Source organism: Acanthopagrus latus, chromosome 1 (assembly GCF_904848185.1).
Source record: "Acanthopagrus latus isolate v.2019 chromosome 1, fAcaLat1.1, whole genome shotgun sequence".
In the NCBI taxonomy this organism is placed as follows: domain Eukaryota; kingdom Metazoa; phylum Chordata; class Actinopteri; order Spariformes; family Sparidae; genus Acanthopagrus; species Acanthopagrus latus.
In genome coordinates, this window is record NC_051039.1 from 6,812,441 (window position 1) to 6,839,173 (window position 26,733).

At 44.3% G+C, this 26,733-nt stretch overlaps 2 protein-coding genes across 4 annotated transcripts; one reads left to right on the forward strand and one right to left on the reverse strand.

Moving 5' to 3' along the window:
* Positions 1 to 12,649: 12,649 nt before the first annotated feature.
* zgc:77849 (UPF0472 protein C16orf72 homolog) lies at positions 12,650 to 17,057 on the reverse strand. Its single transcript, XM_037104181.1, has 4 exons — positions 16,646 to 17,057; positions 14,954 to 15,034; positions 14,518 to 14,793; positions 12,650 to 14,414 (listed from the first exon to the last, which is right to left on the reverse strand). Exons 1-4 carry the CDS (start codon positions 16,839 to 16,841, stop codon positions 14,176 to 14,178), a joined length of 792 nt encoding a protein of 263 aa, XP_036960076.1. The 5' UTR covers positions 16,842 to 17,057; the 3' UTR covers positions 12,650 to 14,175.
* Positions 17,058 to 17,083: 26 nt separating this feature from the next.
* abcg2b (ATP-binding cassette, sub-family G (WHITE), member 2b) lies at positions 17,084 to 26,079 on the forward strand. Of its 3 annotated transcripts, none has more exons than XM_037104157.1 (16): positions 17,084 to 17,218; positions 18,120 to 18,271; positions 19,343 to 19,402; positions 19,496 to 19,613; positions 19,698 to 19,853; positions 20,124 to 20,281; positions 20,566 to 20,717; positions 20,991 to 21,083; positions 21,723 to 21,874; positions 22,157 to 22,308; positions 22,765 to 22,854; positions 23,426 to 23,550; positions 24,073 to 24,227; positions 24,347 to 24,436; positions 24,561 to 24,613; positions 24,753 to 26,079. In XM_037104157.1, exons 2-16 carry the CDS (start codon positions 18,120 to 18,122, stop codon positions 24,898 to 24,900), a joined length of 1,854 nt encoding a protein of 617 aa, XP_036960052.1. In that variant the 5' UTR covers positions 17,084 to 17,218; the 3' UTR covers positions 24,901 to 26,079. The 3 variants fall into 3 exon arrangements, with proteins under 3 accessions (XP_036960052.1, XP_036960043.1, XP_036960062.1); XM_037104148.1 differs by lacking the exon at positions 17,084 to 17,218 and adding an exon at positions 17,290 to 17,497; XM_037104167.1 differs by lacking the exon at positions 17,084 to 17,218 and having other exon boundaries at positions 17,938 to 18,271; positions 21,726 to 21,874.
* Positions 26,080 to 26,733: the final 654 nt, after the last annotated feature.

Consider the following 26,733-nt stretch of genomic DNA (forward strand, 5'->3'; position numbering starts at 1 on the left):
CTGCGTTGTATTCTTCAGAAAACTTTTAATATCTGTGCATATCAGGCAGTTTCATCAATTTCCTGTTTTATTTTGTAGATTCATCCTCACTTGTCATCATTTCCTGTTCCCCTGTGCCTGATTTTCCATCCACACCTGTCTCACGTCAGCCTCATCAGCCCTGTTCCTTGTGGTTTTTTTCCCATCTTATCAGCTCCTTACCTGCTCTCTTGTTTCCCCCTCACCTGTGTTCCTCCGCCTCTCTCCACCTGCACCTCGTCCCCTCGTTATTTTAGTTTGTATTTAAGTCCAGTCATCAGCTCGGTCGCTCAAGAGACATCTGTTGTGTTTGCTTGTTCCGGCCTTCATCCTGTCTGTCCTTACGTTTGGGTCACCCTTTTTCTCCTCTCGGTGTGACAAAGCAACATATATGACTGTATTTTACTTTTGAAAGAAGAGTTACTGAGTTAGACAATCAGAAATCCCCATCATGTAGCTGTAAGGTTAATCTTCCATGCAGCCACCTATCCACTTTCTAGACATTCATCCTGGCCGGAGTTGCCTGCGTGACTTCCTCTGAGCAACTTCCCCTGAAAACTTCCTCCAGCTCCTTGCAGACGCTCCTGTGGGATTCCAGGGTTTAGGATTGATTTGATGCCAGGAGAGCGAATGCTGCTTTCTCTCCCCCGAGGGGTTAAAGGGCTGAAGGCTCATAGCTGTGACCCTGGCACCTCACGCTCCCGCAGCACCTCTGACAGGACCCCTGGGGGAAAACAGGGATAAGCCGTTATTAAATCCACAAAACACATTTACACGGGATTATCAAATTCCCTGAACTCGTCTGTTATCTGTGTGAGGGGAAAAAGCTGTTGGTCCACGGCTCTGTGGTCAGAACAGATTCAACATGGTGTCTCCTGAGTCAACATGAAAAGACATGAAAAGCTCTTCAGCTGTTTGGACAGGAGGGTTGTTTTTTTCCTGCATCCCCTTATTTTTAAACTTTCCAAAACCACCGCCGCATGCCGACAGCCACGGCTGCTTTCTGCAGTGATTATCCAGGTGTGCACAGGTATAAAAATAGGCAGCGCTCAAAGTGCTTCACAAACTAATGTCTCCACACTTCAATCACAGTTCACACTATTAGACATAATAAATCTGTAGTGTGAATAGACTGGATAACTGCCTTTTCAATCAATTCTGAAGAGGGTTTCACCAAGAAAAGGCTGCTGATCTGAAAAGAAGCTGAGCAGCTTCTCTCATGTGGTGGATGACTACGGCATCAGCCCTCTGCAGTGTAAAACCTCAATATAGTTGGACCTCAGGCTCCTTTTTCAAAACAGGGACCACCATCCACGTCTGACAGAGCGAAGAAAACACTCCTGAAATCAACTCCACGTTGAAAACAGCGTTGCCAGCTGTCCTATAATTATTGAATTTGTACAATAATTGTGCCCTCTGTACGATCTATGTGTCACAATGTGCTATAATTGAACCTTTTTGTGATGCTAAGTAGTTGGTTTGAGTCTGGTTAGCTTATGGATTCTGCATTTCACGTGAGCCCTGTTTCCAGCAGCATGATTTGCATGCACGGCTGTCGTTCTCTCTCAACACACGTTAAGCGACTCAAAGATGGAGCTTGAACTTTACGTTACATTGTGTTCGAAGTTACGACCTTAAAGCTGCCGCAAGCTTCGTAGTTTTAGCGAAATTCCTGTCCATCGTGTAGTTAGCAGTCCCCTCGCTCCTCTCTACATCACCACAATCTAACAACAATATAAAACTTACAGCAGCTTTAAGTGTTTTCATGCAGAACATGAACAAGCTTCCAGTTGTGCCGTGTTGTTATTTCATTGTGGAATAATTAGCAATCCAAACAGCTGTCAGATTGATGGACTTCACTTTGCATACATCATTGCTGAACTGCTTTAAAAACAAACCAAAACACGATGTGGGATGGAAGGCTGGCAGAATATGCAGTCTGTAAAATGACATAATAACAGCTATTTGTACAAAACATCCCCCTGTCCCCACTCGCCACTTAAATCAAGAGATCAAGCACAAAATCCACAGTCCTCATTCTTTGTAATATACACTGTAAACTTCAGCCATCTTGGACATCTTGAAATTTAGCAGTAACTTTTTGTCCTGTTGTGTCGTCCTTCTCTTCCACTGGGAGTCACAGTCTCTTCACAGCCATGGAGAGGATGAATGACAACAGTGACCAGTAACTCTACATAAAGGTATACGAGTAGGTATAGGTTTGAAAAATGAATAACTTATTCTTTAAGCACAACAGCGTGTCAGGATGAATCTCATCCTTCCCCCCCGCACCCTCCACTTCCCACAGGTGTAATTTCATAAGGAGGCAAGGAGACTTGTCACGCCTAATATTTCATATAAATCATTTATCCCACTCAATTAACTCTATGGAGTGTCCGTGACAATCTCACCTCTCCTCAAACGTGTGAGAGAGAGAGAAACAGACAGACAGACAGAGAGTCTGCAGCCACCAGTTCACACATGATGGTCGTTCACACGGCAGACTGGTACGTTCCTTACAGAGAGTTTCATCCCTACAGCGGCTGACAGATAACGGTGGATGCCAAGGACATTATATTAAAATTTGGACGCAGCGCTGGAGGTGGACTGCTGTGCGTTTCTAAAGCCCTTTTCAAACAGAGACACTGAATTGCCTCTGCAAAGAAGGCTCACCTTTACAGCGCCTTTGTTCGTTCACAGTGAGCCAGGCAGCACCGGCTTAAAGACGCTCTAATGCGTCATTTCATACAGCATGCCGCCGTTACAGAGCAAGAAGAGGCATGATGGTACTGTTAATCTAAACTCATTGGCTGTCTTGATGTGTTGTGATTGAGATCCTGACCCACCATGAATTTTGGAGAGTGACAACATCATGTTTTGTTGCCATAGTAAACAGCAGATCTTGTCCAGCTCTCAGTCAGGATGCTGTTCTCTGGGGGAAGTTTGGGTCAGGAGGGCTGACAGCCACTGGTTTTTTTTGCCAGAGACAGAAACTACAACAAAACAAGTTTTTTTGCTCTGAATTGCGTCACATAATCACATCCATCCTACTACAGGAGCCGCCTGGCTCTGCCGGTGGGGACAGATGCTGTTTTTCAAGCAGAAGTGTGAGAAGGAGTCGGTAGGACAGACAGGATGACAGACACCTTTTCATGTATGGATGTTGTATTTTTTCCTCCTATAAGATGCTGAAGACAAAACCTTACTGTTGTTAGGTCCTGTAACATTGCTTTATGGGTTGAGGTGTGGGATAGGCCGTTTTTAGATATCACAATGCAGAATTCTTACATATCATATCTGTAAAACGTAAAACATTTTACGCGGCACAACAGCGGGCAGCAGAGCCCATCATCAAGTTAGACCTGCTAGGCTTGCTTTGGCCAACAGAGGGGGGCTGCTGGCTGCTAGCCCTCTTCTTCTTCTGCTGACAACTGACTTGAGTAAATTTCAGGGAAAATTGCTGGTGAAAACTCGGCTACCAAGGGTCAAGTGAATCCACGGCATCACCACGAATGTCTTTTCAAGAAACCGGAAAGGAAAGGAAGGAGGAAGACTGGACAGGACGAGGATATTGTTGTGTTACACTGACAGCTGGTTTTCATTCCTGAAACATCATCATATGCTACCTTTTTTTTCTTCACTTGGCCTCTCTTTTAACTCTTTTTCTATTCTCTTATCAATTCCTGAGATAAATATCTGGCTCTGTAGCTGCTAAATGCTCGGGTATGTTTATCAGTTAGTTGCTAACAGTTTGTGTTTGCTGCAGGACATGTAGAGTACAGCTGAGGAGAGACGCCTGCTGCTGCAGGAAAAAAACACCCTGTAAAGTCGGCAGATTAGCAATGAGCTGAAAAGGCACATCAATACAAGAAACACGCTTTACATTGTCAGCGACGCATGGTTATGAGAAAAAGTATTGATTATATCTGCTTTAACAATTTTTCTTTACAACAGACAGCTCATTCAGTTTTCTTAAGGAATTCTTAAACGGTACAGGATGTATAGATCTGTTCTCTTTACACAGGTTGTGTGAAAAGACCAACATAAGTACGGAGCTGGAGTGATGACGAGGTCAGCCAAGCTTTAAACGGTCAGCCCGGCTCCGTCCAAAGCACAACGCACTGTACTGTATCTCACCTCTTTTAACCTGTGCACAATGGAAAAACGTTCCAAACTCCTCTGCGACTCTACAGAGAACAACAGCTTTGTCTTATCTCCTGTTTAATTAAGGAGATTTATTTTTCTTCATTGAGTGTGGCACGTATTCCCACATGTCCACTGCTGCCGCGTTAGTCAGAATTTCAATTAACATTCGCCTCAGTCCGAGTTCACCGTTAAGGTCAGTATGTCACGTTAAGTACCAGACGTAGAGTATAAGCAGTATATTACGCACATGAATAGTATCCCATTAAGAGCACAGTGCTCTCATCGCTGAAGAATATAATTGTAGTGGCTCGAGCATTTCCCCCTAGAAATCTCCTCCGATGCTGAAATGAAAATTATGCCCTTTCCCACTAACAAGCTTTCTTACTGACCTCCGCTGAGGACACTGACTCAGACTCTCTCGAATATTCAAGTTCTACCTCCCAAATTATATGTCTATCAGGTTTAGCGGTTCCTGAAAATCACCCTCCCGCCTTCAGACAGTAATCTTGCGCTGGGTTCCTCTACCTGCTGGGCACCGGCAGGTCACTGATCTGCCTCCTCATCCTGAGTCACCAAAAGGATTTCCGGGATATTTTTTTTTATTATTATTTTGTACTTCTCTGGTGTTATAAGGCTCCTCCTGCACTGGACCTTTTCTCAGATCAAACCTTAGTGTTGAATTCTCTTCATCTCATATAGGCTTAGAGTCTCAGCTGGACAGTCTCACTCAACATGTGGGATTTTTTATTTTTTTTTTCTGGCCACTTAGGGACAGCAGAGAAGGCCAAAAACACAGCTCATCCTAATACCCGAACGACTGAGTAGGTATTACTGTGGCTGTACGATTAGAGTTTGGTTAGGTTTAGGAAAACATCGTCGTTTGGGTTCAAATAATTAAGTTCGGTCCCAAACGTACATGACGTAGCTTCTTTTCGTCAGTGACTTGAAAGAACTCGCCGCTGACGTTTGGTTTCACGCTGTACTCTAACAGTATGAAAGTCCCGTACTTCCATCCACACAGACCTCCATTTAGTTCTTTAAACAACTTCCCTTCACTTCCTCCTTTGCTGTCATAATAATCACTACAACCACTAGATGTCACCTAATCACAAGGGTCATAATGGGTCATAATAAGCTTCCTTCAGAGCCGTCCGATATGATGATCACTTGCAAAAACACAACACTGAAATGTCAACAACGCATAAAGTTTCTGGCAAAAGAGGGAACAGAAAAAACTGCAGAAACTGAGCAACATTCAGGAGTCGGTGTGCTTCAGCTGAAGAGCTCGTCGGATGGTCCGACGTTTTCAAATCCAACAATCTAACCCACTTCACGCAGGGATAGGACGAGAGTTTGTGTAATTATGTTTGAGGTAAGATTGTGCAAACGTGTTTTGGCTTATGCCTGTTGGGTCTCTCCCTTCTCCATGAAAGCAGGACTTTCCTAAATTTGACATTTAAGTGCTTCCTCACTTTAGTGCATTCCGACATCTTTAGCTTCCAGCCATGTTGCTGGTGACCTGATGAATGTTAAAGCAGAAAATAGCCTTTTCCACCATGGCCACTGCTAGCAACTAGGCTACTGTCCAAAGCAACAAAAAAAAACAGGAAAATCTGACATTTAGACTTGGAAACCTTGATTTGAGTACTCGGAATAGGCCTCAGTAGGCAGTTTTGTTATGTACTGATGTAGCAGAAAGAATGCTTTTGGTTCTGAAGTGTCTCAAGTCCCAGTGGTGAAGGGGGGGAAACACATATCAGCGGGGGAACAGACTTTGACGCAACACCAGCGCTCTCCATCAAGCGAACACCTCACGCTCACTCTCCCTCTTCGCCTCCTTTGCCTTCTCCATCAACTGAGGTAACTTTAACTTTCCACAGTTATTACAGTGGTTTCACTGTTACCTGGGGAAAACAATCCCTCTACCTGTTTGGGTTGTGCAGTGGCAGACGTGCTTCTTGGCACGCCGATCAGAAAAAAATCAGATGAAACTACACGCGAACAAATTTCAAATGAAATCCAATATCCCATCCAGTATTTCTCCTGTGACTCCTGAGGAAAATGTTCGAGTGTTCAACAGCTTAATGCTCCAGTGTCTTCACCAATTAGTCCGCACATTTTGTTTGTTTGCTGTTCTGGTGCGTGTAGTGGTGTAAAGTAGGTTTTTAGAGCTGCAGGAAATGAGGTTGATGAGAGCAGTGAGAGCGAATAAAAACCAAAAAAAAAAAGAAAAAAGTTGTGGGTTTTAAAACCAAAACAATAAGCTGAAAGAGTCTAAAAGGCTGTAGAGCTGAGGAGGTTGGGTGGGGATGTTTTCTTAGTGTCACTGCTACAAGCAACACCTCTCACATTGCATGTAGCTGCTTTACATTTATCGATTACTTGATTGTTTTTTTTAAATCATTTCATCAATCAATGTAGAACAGAAAACTGTCCATCACTGGTTCTAAGAGCTGAAGAAACGTCTTCGAACGGCCAGCCTTTTTTTTTTTTTTTTGACCAACCCCTCAATCTACAGTGATATAAAACGACAGGTCCTGGCGGTCTCGGGGTTGGCGGCGCTGACCATTAGGCACAACGCCTTCAGTTTCCCATCTCTCTCCTCCCACATTTCCTGTCATCCGTCAGCTGTTGTCTATCCAGCATGGGGCGAAAAAAAACATGCCAAAAATGATTAAAGAAGACAATGACGTAAAACTAAGAGAAGTAGTAATTCCTCGCATATGACAAGCCAAAAATTAAGCAAGTTTTATTCTGATTTAAAACCACCGAGGACATTACAAAGTCACAAACTAAACAAAAAGACACCAGGCTTACCGTGCAGCTAAAAGCCTGTAAAAGACGTTTGTGCAGAATGGTGTTTTTGTCAAATTACTTCCATGATTAATCCATTAGCCAAATGTTGTCTATTTTCCACGAGCACTCACCAATCATCTGCACACTGCTCCATGCCCTTGACTCCCAGGAGAGAAAAAGAAAAAAAGCACAACAAGGTGATGGTTTAAAACTACTGGGGCTGAGAGCAACATTTTCTGTTTTGCAGGCTCACTTTTTCAGGCTAATAGCGAGGCGAGTCCGGTGAGGGCCCCGAGTTTGAGCGATCGACCCACAGAGGTACTGTACGGGTCGGACGGCTGTCGAAGGCTAATGGCTCACAGAGTCACACCGGGTAAAGCCTGCTGAAAAATTCAAAATGTACCAAAACGAAATATCACTTCAAGCGCGGAATATTGTAAAAAGTGGAGCTGTGCTGAAGAGAGGGCAAGTGGGACTGTGAGTGTGTGTGTGAGGGCACGAGCGTAGGTGTGTATGAGTGAGTGAACACGTAGAGGAGCTGATCCTATCAGACTCTTGTCAGGTCCTGTTGGGTTTTTCTATATAAACCTGTGAGCAAGGAGACTTGTGCTGCACTTACACTTTTTTTTTTTTGCCTCCCCTTCCTGTCTATATGTCTCTCGCTCACACACACACACACACACACACACACACACACACACACACACTCTCTCTCTCTCTCTCTGTCAGTCTCTTCCTGTTTTTCTTCTGTCTTTCTACCTTTCCCCCCTTTTCTCACATCATTAGTCTCTCCATGTCTCTCCTTGCTCTCTCCCAGGAGCTCACTGAGGATTTAGGCCTCCTCTCCTCCTAGACTCACCTACATCCTTTCATCCTGTTCCCTCCTCTCATCCTCCTCCTCCTCCTCCTCCTCACTCCCCTCTCCCTCCTTTTCTTCTCGCTTCTCTCTCTCTCCCCCCCCCTCCTCCTTGCTTAACCTGCTTCCTGAGCCCAAAAAATAAACCCACACAAGCAAACACACACACACACACACACACACTGACACATTACACACTGTGCACACGCATACAGAATCAAGCCCAAACCCATCTGCAGCCAGCAGCACAACATCTAATCCTCATGCTTGGGGAGGAGGGGGACCTCGCAATCATTCCTGCTCCCTTTCTGCCCCACCATTCATTTTTTTTCTTTTTCTCTTCTTCAATCATTTTTTTCTTCCCCTCCATCCTCTAACGCACGCCCCAGCATCCAACTGGTAGGTGTTTGCTCGTGAAGGATGGGACCGCTTCATCTCTTTTTTTTCTTTTTTTTTTTGCTTGTCTAGTCGAGTGGTTGTCACTCATGTGCCTTTACGGGGACGCTCGCAGACCGACGCTCGAACCACGAAAGCCAATTTCACTCATCGGCACCCTTTCTGATAAAGAAAATAAAAAAAAGAAAAAAGTGAAATAAGCTGGTGTAGTGTTTGGTTGGGGTGAAAACCTGACGCCTGTAAGCCGGGCTCGGCACATGACTGAGAGACACTGGTCTTCAGGTGCGCTGGACGCTGCTGCCGCCCTGTGGCCGCACGACTGAACCGCAACCCCCCTCTGCTGTAATGACCGTTTGATTTCTGGAGGAGTTGCATCACGACCCCCCCTCACACACACACACACACACACACACACACACACACACACACACACACCATCATCACCACCACCACCACCACCTCTACCTCCCCTCTCCATCCTCCATCCACCCTCCACCAGCACCAGCACCAGCACCACAACCCCTCCTCTCTGGGTTGGATAAATATTGCTGGAAGATATATAACGTGTTGCTATGGTGATCAGCTCGTGGGGTTTTTTTTTTTCATGGCATTTGTGGAAGACAGGGACATGCTGGTGCGCAGGGAGCTCTGAAGATCTGGTGTGTGTGTGTGTGTGTGTGTGTGTGTGTGTGTGTGTGTGTGTGTGTGTGTGTGTCTAAGCATGTTTATGTTTGTGAGGAGAGAAGGGAGGAGGAGGAGAGGAGGGGATGGAGGGATGGGGGGGGCGCGTTTTGAAGAAGAGGAACATTCACAAAAACACAGCAGAACCAAAAATAGGAGACAATCCCTCAGACCCTGGTGTTTTTCAATGCACGCCACGCGCCGCTCACCTACCGTAGCCTATGTGCACAAAACTAAGAGCCCCTGACTAGCAGCCGTCTCCGGGGAGTGTTTAACCTCTCTTCTCCCTCCCCACCTCCACCACCACCTCCTCCTCCTCCTCTCCTCCTCCTCCCTCCATCCGTCTCCTCCACCACCACCTCTCCATCTCCCTGCGCTCCGGCTGCTCCATCTCTCTGGGGACGCGTTCTCAGTCTGCCTGATTGGCTTCTGTTTATGTGCATGTGCTAATGTGTTAATGTGGCTCTGTGTGTGTGTGTGTGTGAGTGTATAAGCATGCTGTCCTCTATCAATTAACGCAACCTGGCGCGGCAATTAACACTAACCATTGTGTGTGCGCCGCGTACGTCGGCGCGCGTCCGCACATGCACACGGGGGACAACTAGTGCATCATTGACCGCCAGCTGTCTGCCACTGAAGTCTCCCTAATGGTCAAGCCCACACAGACACACAATTGCTGTGACGAAACGGACGTTTGGTGTGTGTGTGTGTGTGTGTGTGTGTGTGTGTGTGTGTGTGTGTGTGTGTGTCCGTAATGGTTCACAAAACACACCACCAAGTCTCTCTTTCAGACCAGACGGCATCCGAGGAGACACCTTTTATGTGTGTGCTGTGTGTTTATGAGTGTGTGTGTGTGAGAGAGAGAGAGAGTTAGTTAGTTGATGGCAGCGCAGCCCAGATGGCCATCTTCGAGGGGTTTTCTGGAACATTCAGACACTTGTTGCTTCTCGTCATGTCTCTCTCTCTCTCTCTCTCTCTCCTCACACACACACACACACACACACACACACACACACACACACACAGTGCTTCTTTTTGAAGTGTGAAACAGCTTGCGGTCAGCTCTGCTCCTCTTCTATGGTTCCATCAAATCGCAGCCTTTAGAGCCTTCAGATACATGATGAAACAAAAACAACCGTGCAGTGTTAGCAGAGGGAAGGGAAGAAAAAAAGAAAGGGGAAAAAAAAAAGGAAGGAGAAAAAAAAGCAGATATTCTCGCTGGATGTGACAGTACAGTTCTTTATCTTCCTCTGTGGTGATGGACCAGTGCAGTCAGGAGATCAAATGGTTGGCGTTCACTTGAGGGGAGGGGAGCCCGGAAAAAAAAAAGTTCAGGCAAAGAGTAGCTACTGTTGACCCGGTAGCTCTTCCTCCCGCACATCAAAAGACTGTGGCAACCTCCTTTACAGTCTTTATGTGCGGTGGATCTTCTGCAGTGATTTAGAGGAGGTAGACAGCAGTGCTTAGCTTCCAGGAGCTGTGGTGTGTGTGTTTGAGTGTGTGTGTGTGTGTGTGTGTGTATGTGTGTGTGTGTGTGTGTGTGTGTGTGTGTGTGTGCTTTCACTGAGGTCAAACCGGCTGTCAGATTAGAGAGAGACGTGGAACCAAACGCCTGCAACTACTTCTGCCGTGCGAGGGGGAAACACCGTTTTTCGCTTATTTTAGTGACTGGATGAAAGTTAATTGGGGGCGAGGAGGGGTCAGGAAAGGGAACGGGTGTTATAATTTATTTTTTTTTTCTTCTAGCTGAAGGGAAGGTTGTCATAATTTATTTTTTTTTTTCTTGCAAAGAGCAGGAGAGGGTCTTCATTTTTTTTTTTCTCATCCAGGATTTATATTTCATTTCTATGCACCACGCTCACTTCATTTGTCAGCCCACTTCTCAATTTCACGTCTGCTGTACACAACGGTGAATTATTACTCCATTAAGTCAGTGAGGTCTAAAGTTTTGTGTAACATTTTAAAATTCGTTGTACTTTGCCTCTTTTTTTCTTTTTTTTTTGTAATATTTAGCTGTCACATTATTTTGAGGTACTGAGGAGAGTCTTGTAAAGCCGTCCCCTCCCCATCCGAGTCATTTTGCTACAGTCCCTTAATAAATCATACATTTTGCTTTTCATCAAAGACCATAAAACCAGAGAGAAACAGGACGTCTCATACATCTACACAGACTGCACCATGTTATACATTTGTTATTTTAGGGAAAAGAAAAGAAAGACAGATTGGGATCAGACAGACAAGCTGCTTGGGGTTTTTGGTTTTGGTTTTTTGTTTTTTTTTGTGCACTTCCTCAACTCCAAGGATGAGTTTTGCAAAATCTGTATTGTCAGACTCGTGACTGCTAAATAAAGGACAGTGAAAGTGATGGCGTTGCTGCTGTGCACCGTTAACGACAAGTGTCATCAGAGGTGGGATGAGCACACGTCACCTCAATTTGAACACTTCCGCCAGAGAAGCCCAAAACCTGGCAACGCAGTTACAAGAGAACTGCTCAAATTAATCACCTTTCTGCAGAGTGATCCTGGAGGCTCTCTGGACCAAATTTGGTAAAGATTGGATGAAATTCGTAGGAGTTAGTAAAAAGAAGTGTGAGAATATCTGTGTAGGTGGAAATGGTTGTGGCCTATTTGGACAGAGAGGTGTGGAAAGAGAAAAATGGTTTTGCTTCGAGGTCTCGTGGTTCGATGTTTTTTTTTTTTCTTTTTGGTGCCACACTTATGCAAAACCCCCTCCTGGTCTGATCTCCAGCAAATTATATTAAAGTCTGATTGTTGTTGACATATCCTTCTCAGCAGAGGTCATGAGCCTTTAAAGCTGTCTGATATCCTCGCCACAGCAGGTCTGTCCTTATCATATGAACTGTTTTTAGCTTTAAAAGGTGTCGCTGCCTGGGTGAAGTACATAACTACCTCTAATTACTCATCAGTGTGACAACAACTGCTCACTAATGCAATGAGTCATCTCAGATGACATCTGAAATGCTACAATCTGAATAATTTTGTCATAATGGCTGGTACGTCTTAGTTTTCTTCACTGTCTGTGAGCGCTTCTCTTTGACCCCTCCGATATTCTGTTTCCTGATTTTGCACTTGAGCAAAACTCCCCGTGAAGAAATAATCCTTTGAATGATCTGTTTGGAAGTGAAACTCTAGCCGGGAGAGGTTTACAGCTAACTGTTCAAAGATCATAAATATGGTTTGAATGTTCAGTATTTCTAATTCATTAATTAACATGCCAGTGCAGGTTGCTGTCAGTGTTTTTTAGCATCACAGGGTTTCTTTTGAGATGTGAGAGGGAAAGCAGGACAAAGTAGTCTGTGTCGCCCCCATGTGTTGACAGACTGAACTGCGCAATGGCCTCAAAGTTTGTTGACATCCTTCTCTCGCTGAACTCTGCTGCACAGGAAAATAACAAAGTTAGAAATAGAGCGACTCTGGTCGTTCCTTGATGGTTGGAGCCGTGGTGATTGATGGCAGAGTGACTGCACGTCTCGCTCCTTCATGCTTGAGATGATTAATAGCATGTTAACCGAGCCAGCTCTGAAATTGATAATATAGCTGAAAGTCTTTTTTTTTCCACTTCACTGCACCCTTTATCCTTCCTTTCTTGTAGCTCACCCGCGGCAATTCATAGAAATACTACGTTTGAGAGTCAAGATTACCCGGCACTGAAATAAGACCACGGCAAGCAGGTGAAGCAAAAGAGTGCAGAAAACATCAAACACAGCCGGGAGGGAAAACGCTGAGACATCTTGGGTAAACGCTTGTATTTTCTTTAATGTCAGAATTGTACATGGACATCCCGATGGATTTGCACTTCTTTTTACAATATGTACCACATATAACAGCACCTACATGTTATTTACACACACTACACAAGATTGTATCACAAAGCAGTGTGAAATTTGCAAAACAAGAGCCCCACAGCCTCGCTGAACCATCACGCCCATCATTGAGTTGGCTAAACAAAATAAAATATCACAGCCTCCCTTCTCCATCAGACACCCCCCCCCCCTTGTCATTTAAGGTTTAAAGCTGAAATCATAAGTGTTGTGACTCTTTCAGTACAAGAGACGAAAAGATGACAATGCAACACTTTATGTTTTTGTCAACGGGGCAAATGTAAACATTAATTAGGTAAATGCAAGCTTTGAAACACTGTGACTGCTTTTTCAGCAAAGAATGCAAGAACCTGTACTCAGCCAGTCATGATGCTGAGAGGGAAACAGTGCGAATGGATTAATTGTAAACACGACAATACTATGGGTTACACGTGTTTCGGCAAATTAACAATGCAGGGTAAGGTTACTTAGGCAAAGAAAATCTTTGTCGAAAATACAACTTCCTTTACCATCTTTTATTACCTCACCGCTACTCACAGTGTCGACATGTGACATCTGTGGACACTGACAGACCTGCTTTGTGATAAAACCCTGGTTTAGGCTGCAAGGAGCAACTAAGGAAAACATAGGATGAATTTAAGTAAAACAGGAAATAACTTGTTCAAGTGGGTGCTGGATTTGCCAGAACCCTGCATCCACATCCACAAACACACACATTCACACACACACACACACACCCATTCACTCACTCACCGTTGCACAAAAACCAGAGATACTGTAGCAGCTTTCTCAAAGGCAAAGACAAGTACAACACAGTAAGTGGCAGTTCTGCTGTCAGAAACGCAAACACACAAAGCAGCAGCAGAATGAGAAACACACGCTGACAAGCTTTTTGAGTCAAGCCACACGGCAGGGAGGTGGTTCAAACTCCTGAAGAGTGCAGGTTTCAGTCCAGTCTGGTTTGGCCAGCACTCCACAGAGGAGGAGGGGGGAAAGTACGCTCGACAGTGAGGGAAGGAGAACTGCAAACAGTAAGCAACAGCCCGACTCGTCTGATTAGCGGATGTGAAGCACGAAGGCGCCCAGCCAAATAAACAAAGTCTAAACGCAACATTCTGCAATATAATGATTTCGAGTGTCACGTGTGCTCACTTAGGTATCAGATCTACTGAGGGCAACTAAACAGGAACGAATATTTCTCTGGAAAAACAACAGAACACTTCTCTGGAGCGGATAAGTGAGACAACAGAGGGGGACGAAAGAAAAATAAAGGGGGAGAAATGTGTCAAGTTGGTAATAGTTAAGTTCTTTTATTTGTAGCATTGCAACTAAGATGAAAAGGAGGAAGATTTCAATGGTTGGCCAAGGCATCAGTCCTCATCAGCTGTCCAGTCGGCCACCGAGGAGAGGACAGAGGAGGGATTAGTGGCGTAGGAAAAGTTCAGAGCATCCTGTTACGTTTATGAGTAGGCGAGTCTGTGATGACATCACTACAGGGGGCGGGGCCTCGTTTACGGTTGGCTGTGGAATCCAAGTGAAGTGCCATCTCCTCCGCGATGAAGGTGTTGAGGTCCACGTCGTGAAGACCATTCCTGCGACGACTGAGGGACTGGGCAGGGTGAGTCGGGGAACCAGGAGGACCAGAACGCACAGAAATGCTTGCCATGGCACCACTAAGGCCTGGAGTGAAAAAGGGGAAAATGTTAGGACATGTTCACTTGAATAAAATCTAACATCTTACACAATGCAACACCTTGCTGCTGAATATGGCATTTTGACTTACCGTGCAGCGCTATGGCCTCCCTGAAAGGCTGCAGGTCAGTCTCCACTGAGCTGCCGGTCTCTGGGGCTGATGGCCGGCTCGCGGACACCATGGCAACTCTGGGTGGGGCACGAGCTGTCCGTGGAGGTGGTACTTTGCCACACAGGAAGCTGATGAGGTCCTCGCGCCTGATAGTTCTTCTGCGTTTCTTAACCCATGCAATCACATCCTTATTCCTACGCTGGTAACCCAAGTGGATGCCCAGGTCATGGCTCCGCTGGTGAGCCTCCATACTCTCTGAAAACAAAAAAAAAGGACAAATGTTTTATTTTTAGAAAATCTGGACACAACCAAAGTTCATCTGCAACAACCTCATTTACAAACAGACATACTAAACAAAACCTAAACGGAGAGTCAATCACAAGATGAGCAATAGTCAATGAGGCGTAATACTTGCCTTTGTACAGGTTAGTTACAGCTGTGGCAGCATTCTGGAAGGGCACCCAGAGAGAAAGTCCCTGCTGCTGACATACTCGATCTGAAAATCAAATTTAAGAAGTTAGTCGGGTTCTGATGATAAGATTACAATGTCATTGTTGCTGCAAAATCCCACACTCCCCTTCCCCGGCTCGTATTTCTTCACAGCAGTTGGAAATGGGCTTTCGTGCGTAGAGAAAAATAACTGGCGGGTGGCGTTATTAGAGGCAATCACTTTCAAACTCCTTTCACAGCTTCACAGCATCAAATATAATTGAAGTGGTCTGTATGAGTACAGTAACGCCACAGAACAGAGATGTGAGAAGAAAAAAGAAAAGGCAGCTTAAACAAAGAATCAGTAACTCCAGCTAACGTTCCCAATAACATAAAAGTACAAGTACAAAGGCTCAGGGCCTCACCAGCGCTTCACCACCAATCATCCTCACACACATTTGATTATACCGCAAATCCTTACATCTAATCTACAGAAGCTGGCCATATGGTTTCCCGTCCATATGGCCTCCTCGACTGATGTTGAATTTTGCTTTGCAAGGATGCAGCTGTGGGCACAGTCTGAACACACAGTGGAGGCAGCCTTAGTGCAGGATTTCTAAACCAATTGAGAAATAATGACTGTGCTTGTGAAGTAGTTGCAAAATTAAGGACAGCTTTAATGGGAACCATGAACTATCTGGCAAAACAACGAACAAAGCCATCTTAAGCAAAGTGTTTCTCCCAATAAATGACTTACTGATCTTCATTAACCAACCACGGTGCCACTATTTAAAACAACTGACTTATTAAAACGGGGCCCAGGCTTATTTCCAGTTTGGTTGTGTGCTAATAGCAAATGCTGACAGGCGTAGATTTTACTTCTATACTTTTTTTTTAATCCTTTCGCCATTTTGTCATGGACAATTGCAACAATGCAGTGAACAGCAGAAGGCCCCCCTGTCTCTGTGTAGCAACAAAACATATTTAAAGGTTACTTATGACAAGCTAAAACACCACTGCGACGTTCAAGTATCAACGCGTTTGACCGTCAACAAACGAGTTGTTTTCAGTCGGCAAACTCCTCCCTGTGTATCGCCATTTTGACGAGCTAGGTAACTGTTAACGGTGGACAAAAACATTTTTTTTAGTGTGAGCCATGTTGTGTGCAAGCAGGGGATAATAAATGTGGTGGAAGGAGTAAAAAGAAACACACGCCGCCGGGTCAGCCAGCGCTGTGTGGGCCAGCTGGCCCGGCCACTGATCAATCCGTTTAGCCCCGGAGGACCTCTGACAACTCAGGCCACTGGGCCAGATTCAGCTCTGTTGTCCCACATACTGACACTGTGACCGGCTGTTAGCTGCTGCTAGCGTTGTCAGCAGGATCACGTTAGCTCTTTCGTGGCTAACTAGCTACAAAACAGGGTCACGATATCGAGGAGAGATCTACCGATCTGATGCACGATTTGAAAAAAATACACATTTTGGTGTCTTCCTACACGACCGTTGACACACACACACCGCTGTGAGGGCAAAGCTAACCTAGCCAAGCTAACCTAGCCAGTGCCCTTTGTGTCTCTCTCCGCCCAGTGATAACGTTAGCTAGCAGGATTAGCTTTCGTTAGCATCGGCTAGGACAGCTAGCTAGCTTAACTTCAACTTCGGTGTCGGTGGTACGAACCTTTGTAGAGCTGTGCTACCGCGGTAGCGGAGTTCTGAAAGAGGTGCCACAGTTGCTGCTGACTTTGTTCCGTCTCCTCCTCGGTTGGATCACGCTGTTCGGCCTCTGCTAAGCACTGCCGTTCCCACTTGGAGAACCAGTGTTCGGGGCCGTGCTCCTGGATCTCCGCTTCTCTCTCCTCCTTCCTCTCCTCCATAGCTAACCTTAGGCGTTAGCTATTAGCTTTTAAGCTAGACTTCGTGTGAAATGGTGGATTGTTTGGTTTCCCGAGATACTTCGCTGCCTTTCCCTTGTATTCTATACGAGAAATACGTTCCGCGACCCTTAAACTCTATAGAAAAGGAGAAGACACAATTCCCGTTAGAGCCGCATTGTGAACATTTTGAATTCCGCCCACACGCCCAGTGTAAAGCACACCAAACTAAAGAACGCGATGACAACACCTTGGAATTTCTGGAACTGGCCACTCCCATTTTCGCGATATGCTGAAAGCCGGTTGGCTGCGATGACTTTCTAGGCGGTTCTCGGTGCTGAACACGAAGCGTGATTGGACGACGGCAAAGCGAGAGAAAGGTCAGAGAAAAACAACGTTGATCCCGCCCAGGAGGCTCCAGCGCATTCTGTCCAGCAGGGGGCAGCCGCGCCACGGACACACGAACCACTACTACATGGTGTCAGGACCCAGAGTCACTCTGCAGGCTGTCTGTGCAGCGAACTCCTAGTCGATGGCTAGTTATCCTATAGTTACCCAAAGTTAGCTGACCTTCATAATAAAATAGAATAGATTATAGTACTATCCTTTATTGTTACTATACACATGTACAGTTAAACTGGGATTGGCTTTCCCCTCAGGTCAGTACAAATAGATAGTGCAAAAGTATATGTAAAGTATATGGTAAAAATTATACACATATATACAGAAAAATAGTGCAATAGTGCAATGCAAATTCTGCTCGTGGTTAAAAAATGGATCTGAAATAACAAGAATGTGCAGATAATACAAGATAATTTCTAGAACAAAAATAAGGACAATAGAGCAACAAAAAGTTAAGTTAAAATACAGAGGTAGAAATTGTAAATGCCAACAGGGGTACAGACGGACAGGTACTGAGAGTAGACGAATGGATGGATCCCACCTGCTCTGTGTAAACACTGTCATCTGTCATCATGCACTATCATCACATAGCTCGTGCTGCTCATCGGATGCAGTTATTGCTGCAGTTGAGACTTTGTGGGTAGAAGGTCAATGTCACACTATCTTCAAGGGCAAACACTATTTTACAGCTAAGCACTGAAGAAGTCCAAAGATCATACAAGTTAATTACAGATAGCGTGATTGCTGATTACACGGTCGCTCACCTGTCTCTCCCTGTCAGATCACACGCGTCTCACACTGTACCTGTGGGTCTCTTCTCGCTTCACTCTCAGACTTAAACTTTCTATCGTCTCACTGATCACTCTGCTTCCTCTGAAGATGTCTAAGACGGAGCAGGTTGGTCTCGACGTCGAGGAGTATTTCCAGGAGCGAGGGCCGACTGTCACCTTCAGCAACTTGCGCTATAGTGTTCAGGAGAGGAGGCTCTGCCGCAAGAGAGGTCCTGAAAAGTACATCCTCAAAGATGTGAGGTAGGATATGATACTCAACTATACCATTATATCCAGTTGTCAATATTACTTTTAGTTGTGTTTTTTGTTTCAATGAGAAGCTGAGAAGTAATAAGAACACCTGGAAAACAGAGTCAAAGGCGTTCTGACGGCAAACTCATCCTGAACCAGAGGGACAGCATTTGCAGTATGAATAACTATTTTTTCATCACAGTGTTAGCTGAGCTTTTGGCAAGTTTGTCCAACAAACAGGAGAATAAGTCAAGTCTGAAGGCACCAAATTTTTAATATAACAAGTCAAATTTCATTTCAGCACTACTTTTTTCTGTGCGGCGGTACTTCATGTTGCACAGTTACTGTCACAATACAGAAATTAGGACATTTTAGGTCAAATTAGGTCCTCAAGACTTTTGTTTTCCAAAGATCAAGAGTAGTGAAATATTATCTAAACCTGGATTGCCATACATGCATGCTATGGTCACGCTTGAGTAGAAATATTATTTAAATATTAGACAAAAAAATGACTTAATTGAAGCTGAAGTAGACAATTCTAGAGAAAGACGCTTTGGGTTGGCCGGCATCACATTATGAAACACAAAGCGTCAGTATTTGATGACCCGGGAATGAGGCTCAATAATCAACTGTCTTTCGCTACAAGTGTCCTCTTCAGCTTTAGTATAATTATGTCAACATTCAAATATAACCTGCAATGATTTACACCATGTACATAACTTGTGTGTTTTATCACTTAAAACATATAATATGTAATGTTTCCATATTAAAATGTCAAAAATTGATTTCATGTTTTTGTATATTTTGTTGAGTTATGCAGAGAAAAATCCATAACTTTAATCAAGTTTTTATTTGGTCGCCTGTTGTTAAAACGTCCGCTTAGATATCAGATGATGAAGAGTCACCGAGTCTTATCTTTCTTATCTTGTCTCACTACACAACATCAGTTAACTACGTCTTTTGCTTTTATTGGTTTGATTGAGAGAGTCCTAGCATCAGAAACGTCTGACTCTACTGTAGTGTGCATTCACAGCGTCCTCTGGAACTAGACTGAATTCATGTTCTGATTGGTTGTTGCAGTGGCATCATGAGGCCTGGGATGAACGCCATCATGGGCGCCACTGGAAGCGGTAAAACATCGTAAGTAACTTGTCCACGTCCATGCAAACACAGAGGCACGGTCTGCAGCCCCGGCCACATCAGTATCGTTCACGTTATTTCTCTTCCTGCCAGCCTCCTGGACGTCATCGCTGGCAGAAAAGACCCCGCGGGACTGCAGCACGGAAAAGTCCTGGTGGATGGCAGAGCCGTCACGTCTGAGCTCAGGCTCAGCTCTGCCTATGTGGTTCAGGTACACAAAATACAAACATGCACACACGTCCTTTGACAGTATTATACTCCCTGCGCCTAAGTAGAGTACCCTGTATGCTTCCAGGACGATATCCTGATGGGCACTCTGTCTGTGAGGGAGAATCTTCTGTTCAGTGCCAACCTGCGTCTCAACCCCAAGCATCACTCCTCGGCAGATAAAAACAGCAGAGTCAACACCATCATACAGGACCTGGGCCTTACCGACTGCGCAGACACTAAGGTACGCTGGTCAAACACCGGCTGCATATCACTGACTTTACAGCAGTATCTGATGTCTAGTGTGTTAGATTTAATGGTGTCTATGGGTGAGGTTGAAGATTGCAAACAACCAGACCTCCCCTCGACTCATCCTTCCTCACGGTGGCCACTAAAAATGACTGAATTTGACACTTGTAGCCTTTAAAGTGGGCCCAAAACATGTTCCAGTTTTCACCCTTGCTGTTAGCTGAGCACAAGTGTTTTTTGTGTATTCATCTGTGTGTGTGTGCAGATAGGGACGGAGTTTCTGCGTGGCGTGTCCGGAGGGGAGAGGAAGAGGTGCAGCATCGGGATGGAGCTCATCACCTCTCCTTCTCTGCTGTTTCTGGACGAACCCACCACCGGTCTGGACTCAAACACGGCGAACTGCATCGTCAGTCTGCTGCACAAGTAAAAACACGATTGCTAATTAATCTCACATTAGGGGAACACGTATTCACACAACACGAGATGCAAATGGCAACTGAAGCATACAAAGCCGCTGAAGACGGAGGGTTCAAACTGTGGGCAAAGCACTGTTCGCTGTCAGCTTTAATTAACATTAGCTTAGCTTAGAGCAGCCATTAATAATGCCCCATAAATCAGCAGCATCTTCACCATCTACTGCTGTCTTTGTGTTTTTTTTTTTTTCTGGAACAATGTGGATGTTAACAAACGTGCTTCTGTGTGCCCAGGCTGTCCAGAAGAGGTAAGACTGTGATCTTCTCCATCCACCAGCCACGCTACTCCATCTTCAGGCAGTTTGACCATCTGACCCTGATGCACAAAGGGGAGGTGGTGTACGCAGGAGCGGCACACCATGCGCTCGAGTACTTCACAAACCTCGGTATGTGTGTGTGTTTCCTATAAGAAGTTCAGGACTTTGACTTGGAATGTGTTTTATAATATAAAGTGATGAATCCTTATTGAGAAAATGGAAAGATGAAGTCCTGATGCTTGACAGACATCTACCTTAATGTAGCAGCTGTTCTGTAGTTTGATATATATATATATATAATATTATACCAGCTACTATTAATAACTTTACCTTCATGGAGGCCCTTTTTAAAATGTTGTTGTTTGGATTTCTTTGCATTTGTGTGCGTCTATTTTTACACAGGCTACCAAATTGAGCCCTTCGACAACCCTGCTGATTTCTTCATGGACATCACTAATGGAGAGGCCAAATTGACATTAGAAGCTCCCACTCCAGGTACGCCTACACAGAAGATCAGAGTATATCACACCAACATAGGCTTTAAGCACGGTTTTAGGTGATTTGTTAGTTTTTATATATCTGCAGAGGAAATGTGTCGTCTTCCACAGAGTAGAGTTCCATGTTTCTACGGAAGCCCTGAGCGGACAAACAAATAACTGAATCTAAACGGGGCCTTTCCCATTTCCGATGTTTTTACCAATCTATCACGAGACAAGTGTTGTTGAGCTCAGTCCATTAAACGCGTCACACTGGACCTTAAAACCTTTACTCTGCTTTTTAGCTCCTTAATTAAGATGCAGTGCTTTATTAAGGGAGCTTGAGACAAAGTGATGAACTCATGTCTGTCCAATAAGTAACGAGGGTAGAGTGGGCAGGCCATTAGCTTAGCTTAGCACAACACCTGGAGGGAGGATTGTTGTGAATGTTCCCTGGAGATCGTTACTAATGACAATAATGGGAAGTCATTAAAGAAACAGCACAGCATTTTTCTCACCATGTCAAACTTTTGTATTCTTGCCAGACTTTTTTTTCTCAAGAGTTACTGACTGTTAGAACAAGTTTATTATTATTATTATTATACGGTTCTTATCTCTGAAAAGGTGATGTAAAATGGCGTCTGCATCTTTTCCACAGTAGAAAGTAAAAGCACATTGGCGACCATGTACTACCAGTCCCATCTGCACAAGAAGGTGCTGGAGGAGCTGGAACATGTGGACCAAAGCGTCGCTGAAGGGGCTGAGGGTCAAGACAAGCCGGCAGAGTACGCCACATCTTTCCTCTATCAGGTCGGCCAACCCCATCATTCAAAAAGTGGTTTCTTATGATAAAATAAATATATAAATAAAATAGGTTATCTTTTATTTGAAATTAAATGCTCAGTTTTTCTTGGTCAGTCTTAAATTAAGGTGAGTTTATGATGTTATGTCGCAGCCAGCTGTGGTGCCAGCCAGCTATAAACCCAGTGTACTTGGCTGCCTGCTGAATGAACTCTGTTCTTATCTGTCATCATACCTATAAAAAATATTTCCCTCTGTGTGTGTGTGTGTGTGTGTGTGTGTGTGAGACAGATGCGTGTGGTGTGCGGCAGGACAGTGCTGAACACTCTCAGGAACCCTCAGACCTCTTACGCCCAGATGGCTCTCAACATCTTTTTTGCCATTCTGGTGGGACTCATTTATTACCAAATGCCTCTCACGCTGACGGAGGGTTTACAGAACAGGTACCGTTCAGTTCACCCAACCTGCGGCGCTGCAGCCAGCCTAGATTCTCCTCAGTGTATCTGCTCTATTTTCACATCTGCACACTCTTATCTACTGTAAACGCGTCATCCTTCCTCAAGGCCATATTATGACAGGATTATGTAATGAATGAAGGAGTTATCAGTTTCAAGGTTTTCATATTACATTACTGCATGTGTGGTGAGACAATTCAGAATGGGTTGCGGGAGTAACGGGTTCGGCTTTCACGTCAAGAGTGGAAAAAAAGGTCAAAAACAAGATTTACTATTTTGAAAGAAGTCAAGTGATGAGGGTCGAATTCAGTTAGATTTACAGCAAATGAGTGAGACGAGAAGACTGTGATGACGTCATCATACTAGGGACAAAACTCAGGTCAGGGTGACATTTTCTGCATAACTCCCTCCCTCTCCCTCCCTCTCTCTCTCCCTGTGTGACAGGAGTGGAGCGTTCTTCTTCCTTATCATCAACATGGTGTTTGGGAATCTCTCCGCTGTCGAACTCTTTATCAACGAGAGGGCGATCTTCATGTGAGTGAAAGATAACGGTTTATCGGTGTGTGTTAAAGTGCACATGTATGCAAGAGAGTGCATGACTATGAAAATGATTGTCATCACATTTGCTTTTTTTAATGTGACATAACCGATAAGGCTGTCTCAACACTTTCGGTTCAATCTGTCTAATTGTTTCTATAAAAGCTTTGATACAACTAGGAAATAGGTCATATAATATCTGTTTTTTAACAAAGAAAAAAAACATGATTTCTTGTAACTGCTGAATACTTAGTAAACATTACTCTGGAGTGAATAGTGCATTGTTTGGGACTATTTTTAGCTGCAGAATAATACACATTTGGTGCTGTAGTGAGTTTAAAAACACACAAAAGACTAATCTGCAGTACATCAGGTCTTTGCTAAATAGATGACACTTGTTTGAACGATCAATAAATTGTTGTTATTGTGTTTTTTTCATGCAGTTTTGTTGACAAATAGAACATATTGAGGATTATAAGCTTGATATTTTAATACAACAGTGGCACAGACGTGACTATTTGTATTCATGTGTCTTAACAGTGTTTTTTTTTTTTCATGTCTGTTGCAGTCACGAGAACTCGAGCGGCTATTACCGAACATCTGTCTACTTCTTGTCGAAGATCTTTGGTGACCTCGTCCCCAACCGCATCATCCCCATCTTTGTATTTTCAGCCATCGCCTACTACATGATGGGTAATTCTCACACACAGAGGGACGTCAGTAAACGGACTATTTCAACTGAGCTGCTCCAGAGAATCTAGCGAGTGCCTTTTTCATCGAACAGTCCATAATCATCACAGTCATGCCTCCTTAGTTATTGTTGCCAGGTTGGACAAGCTTGACAATGAGGAACGTGGCGACGCCGGTGCCCACAATGTTTATTAGACAGATAGATTTAACAGGAAACTGGGACATTTGTGGAAGTTTATCTGGGTTCCAAGCTTTCTTATCTGTTATTGGAGCACAGAGTTATAGTGGGCGGGACTTGGGAGGGGTCAGTTCTTCCTCATAGGCTTGGATTTTTTGATAAATATAATCTTGACAGCGGGGAGCCTCTTAATTCCGGTCATGTGAGTCCTCCTATCATTGCATTTTCTGTCCATTTGACTTGACACCACCATGTTGTAAAATGGAACTCCAGATTTATATTAAGATGCTCTTTCTTGTTCCATGAATTTTCTGTCTTTCTTGTTAACTCGTCCGGCACTCTTTCAGGGTTGAAGCCCGCCTTCACAGCGTTCCTGTGTTTCGCCCTGACCATGTCTCTGGTCAGCCTGGCCGGAGTCGGTCTGGCCTTCCTCGTCTCGGCGAGTGTGTCTTCATTTGCCATGGCTAACATTCTCATCGCCCTGCCCTTTGTCTTCATGATGGTGAGACGCCGAGACACTCGCAGAATACACATGACCGAGATCATAATACTGCATGAAGTCTTGTGGCTATACTGTGTATTTCCAGGGCTGAACAGTTCCCTTTCTTCCTCTCATTCCAGGTCTTTGGTGGTTTTCTCGTTGATCTCAATGGCATGCTGAACTGGCTCTCCTGGCTGAAGTGGATCAGCATCTTCAGATATGGATTGAACGTAAGATATTAAAGCAGAGGGGCGGCGGCTGTGAGAACGAGATCACTGGGGTTGAATTTAATCTGTCTTTATCTGCAGCGAGGTAATGGTTCATGGTCTCATGGCCTCTTTGTCTCTCTCTCAGGCTGCATACATCAACGAGCTGACGGGACAGCTCTTCTCCGGCAACAACACTGTGTGAGTGTGATAACGGAGCCACTCCTTCAACACAATGACCCTCACATACACACACACACACACACACACACACACACACACACACACACACACACACACACACACACACACCACTGAGCCTCTCTTGTCTGTGCTGCAGTATCCCAGGGGAGGTGTTCCTGCAGTCCCAGGACATCGACTACTCCACGTGGGGCTTCTGGCAGAACCAGGTGGCTCTGCTGGGAATCATAATGGTCTGCATGATCCTGGCCTACATACAGCTGCGACGAGTAAACCGCTGGAAATGATGCCCGGGGCCATCTGTTCATGTGTCTTTATCTTATTTATTTAACAAGCAAAAAAAACCAAAACAAACAACCACAATAATTCAAAGTTGCTCTGTCCTATTCTACACGTGTGCTTCCTAATGTGTTAACTTAAATTGTTATTTAGCATCACAATAGTTGTTGAACATTACACGTGGAATCTCTCTCTCACTCACTTACGTGGTCACACATAAACAAACACACACACACACACACACACACACACACACACACACACGTGTCGTAACATTTGACTCCCAGGCGGATAAGCTGCCGCTAAAGCACACTCGGTCTGTGCACGAGGGAAAGAAAGGCAACAGCCGAGCCAACGTCTAAATCCTCATAAAGCTACTTAGAGCGAGAGGGAGACAACAACAATAGTCGGCACATAAAGGTGTTTCCCTTTTTTTCCCACGGCGGAATGTACCTTTTTTGTTCTGATGAAATGCAATGTAAAGTATGGGTGTTAACTCAAGCTGAAATGTGATAAGAGAAAAAGAAAGAGTCAAAGGTGACGTAAAAGCTTTCAAAAATGTTCTCCCAACAATTTTATTTTACTCACCTTAAGGAAAATCATCTGACACCATTCTGTCTGACAGTAACACGTACACTATATCCTATTGACTGGAGAATTATTATGTTTATATCGAGTGAAATATTCAAGACTCTTGTAGCTGCAGTATGTTTTGTGTATCATTTTACACAAATCCCCCTCCCCAGTCATGATATTTAAATCTTTGGAAATTAAATTAAAGTTTTATGAAGGCTGACAATCTCAAGACTCAAAGCCATCCAAAGACCCAGATTGAGTCTGTTAGAGGTGCTCTTTGTACAGGGAAACATATAGGTGTAAAAAAAATCACAAGAGAAACTTAAAGGCACCATCAAAGCTATTAGAAAGCCTTCGTTGTCACAGCTTCATGCCAAAAAGCAAAGTTTATTTTTATGCTGAGGCAATGAAGGCATTTTAATAGTTCAGTGCTTTAGAATTTGTCATATGATTTAATGAAGTTTGTTGCCTTTAAACATGTGCTCCTGTAACCTTCACACTGTATTCACGAAGCTCTGTTTTGAATGATGTTGCGTAGCACAAGTTTGAAATTATTGTCACAAGTTTTATCGGTGGCCAATTTTAGAATTGTAATAAAGTGTTATTTTTGACTTGCTATTCATATTGTTTATATAAACATGCGGCTGCAGGAGTCCCGCCCACTGTCTAATCCTGCACTCTCACCTCGCCCTGCAGCACAGTAATGTAATCAGTTTAACCACTCTGCACTCATTGGACGCTCATAAAATAGTGAAACTACAGATCAGCAAAAAAAAAAAAAGAATCTTATCAACATGCGGTTTCACAGGTCGCTGTCCCAGACACCCCGTTCAGTTTACCTCATGAGTCAAATAAGTAACTCAAAATGTTCTGCCGGTCACCCAAGAAGTTGCATGTATGTATGTAGTATAGTTTGTCAAAGATAGGGTTCAACGCCAAATCGAAAATATATAGCCTATTTTTGTAGTTACGTCACAGCTGAAAACAATTACGCAACTGTCAAGGTCAGTTTTATTAATGTGTTGGTTTCATATTTGTAAAACTTTCCTCAAGCTGAGGACAGGGACGTGAAAATCTGTGTTGTCATCACAATTCAAAGTCTACTGGGCTGCATAACCAGGAAGCAAACAAGGAAGTTATAACACTTTTTTGGCGTTGACCCCAAGAGCAATCCACACTGGGGAAAAAGTACCATCTTGTTCCACTGTAGTCACGAGAAGCAGACAATATCTCAGTAACTCACACCAAAACACTTTAGATGGATG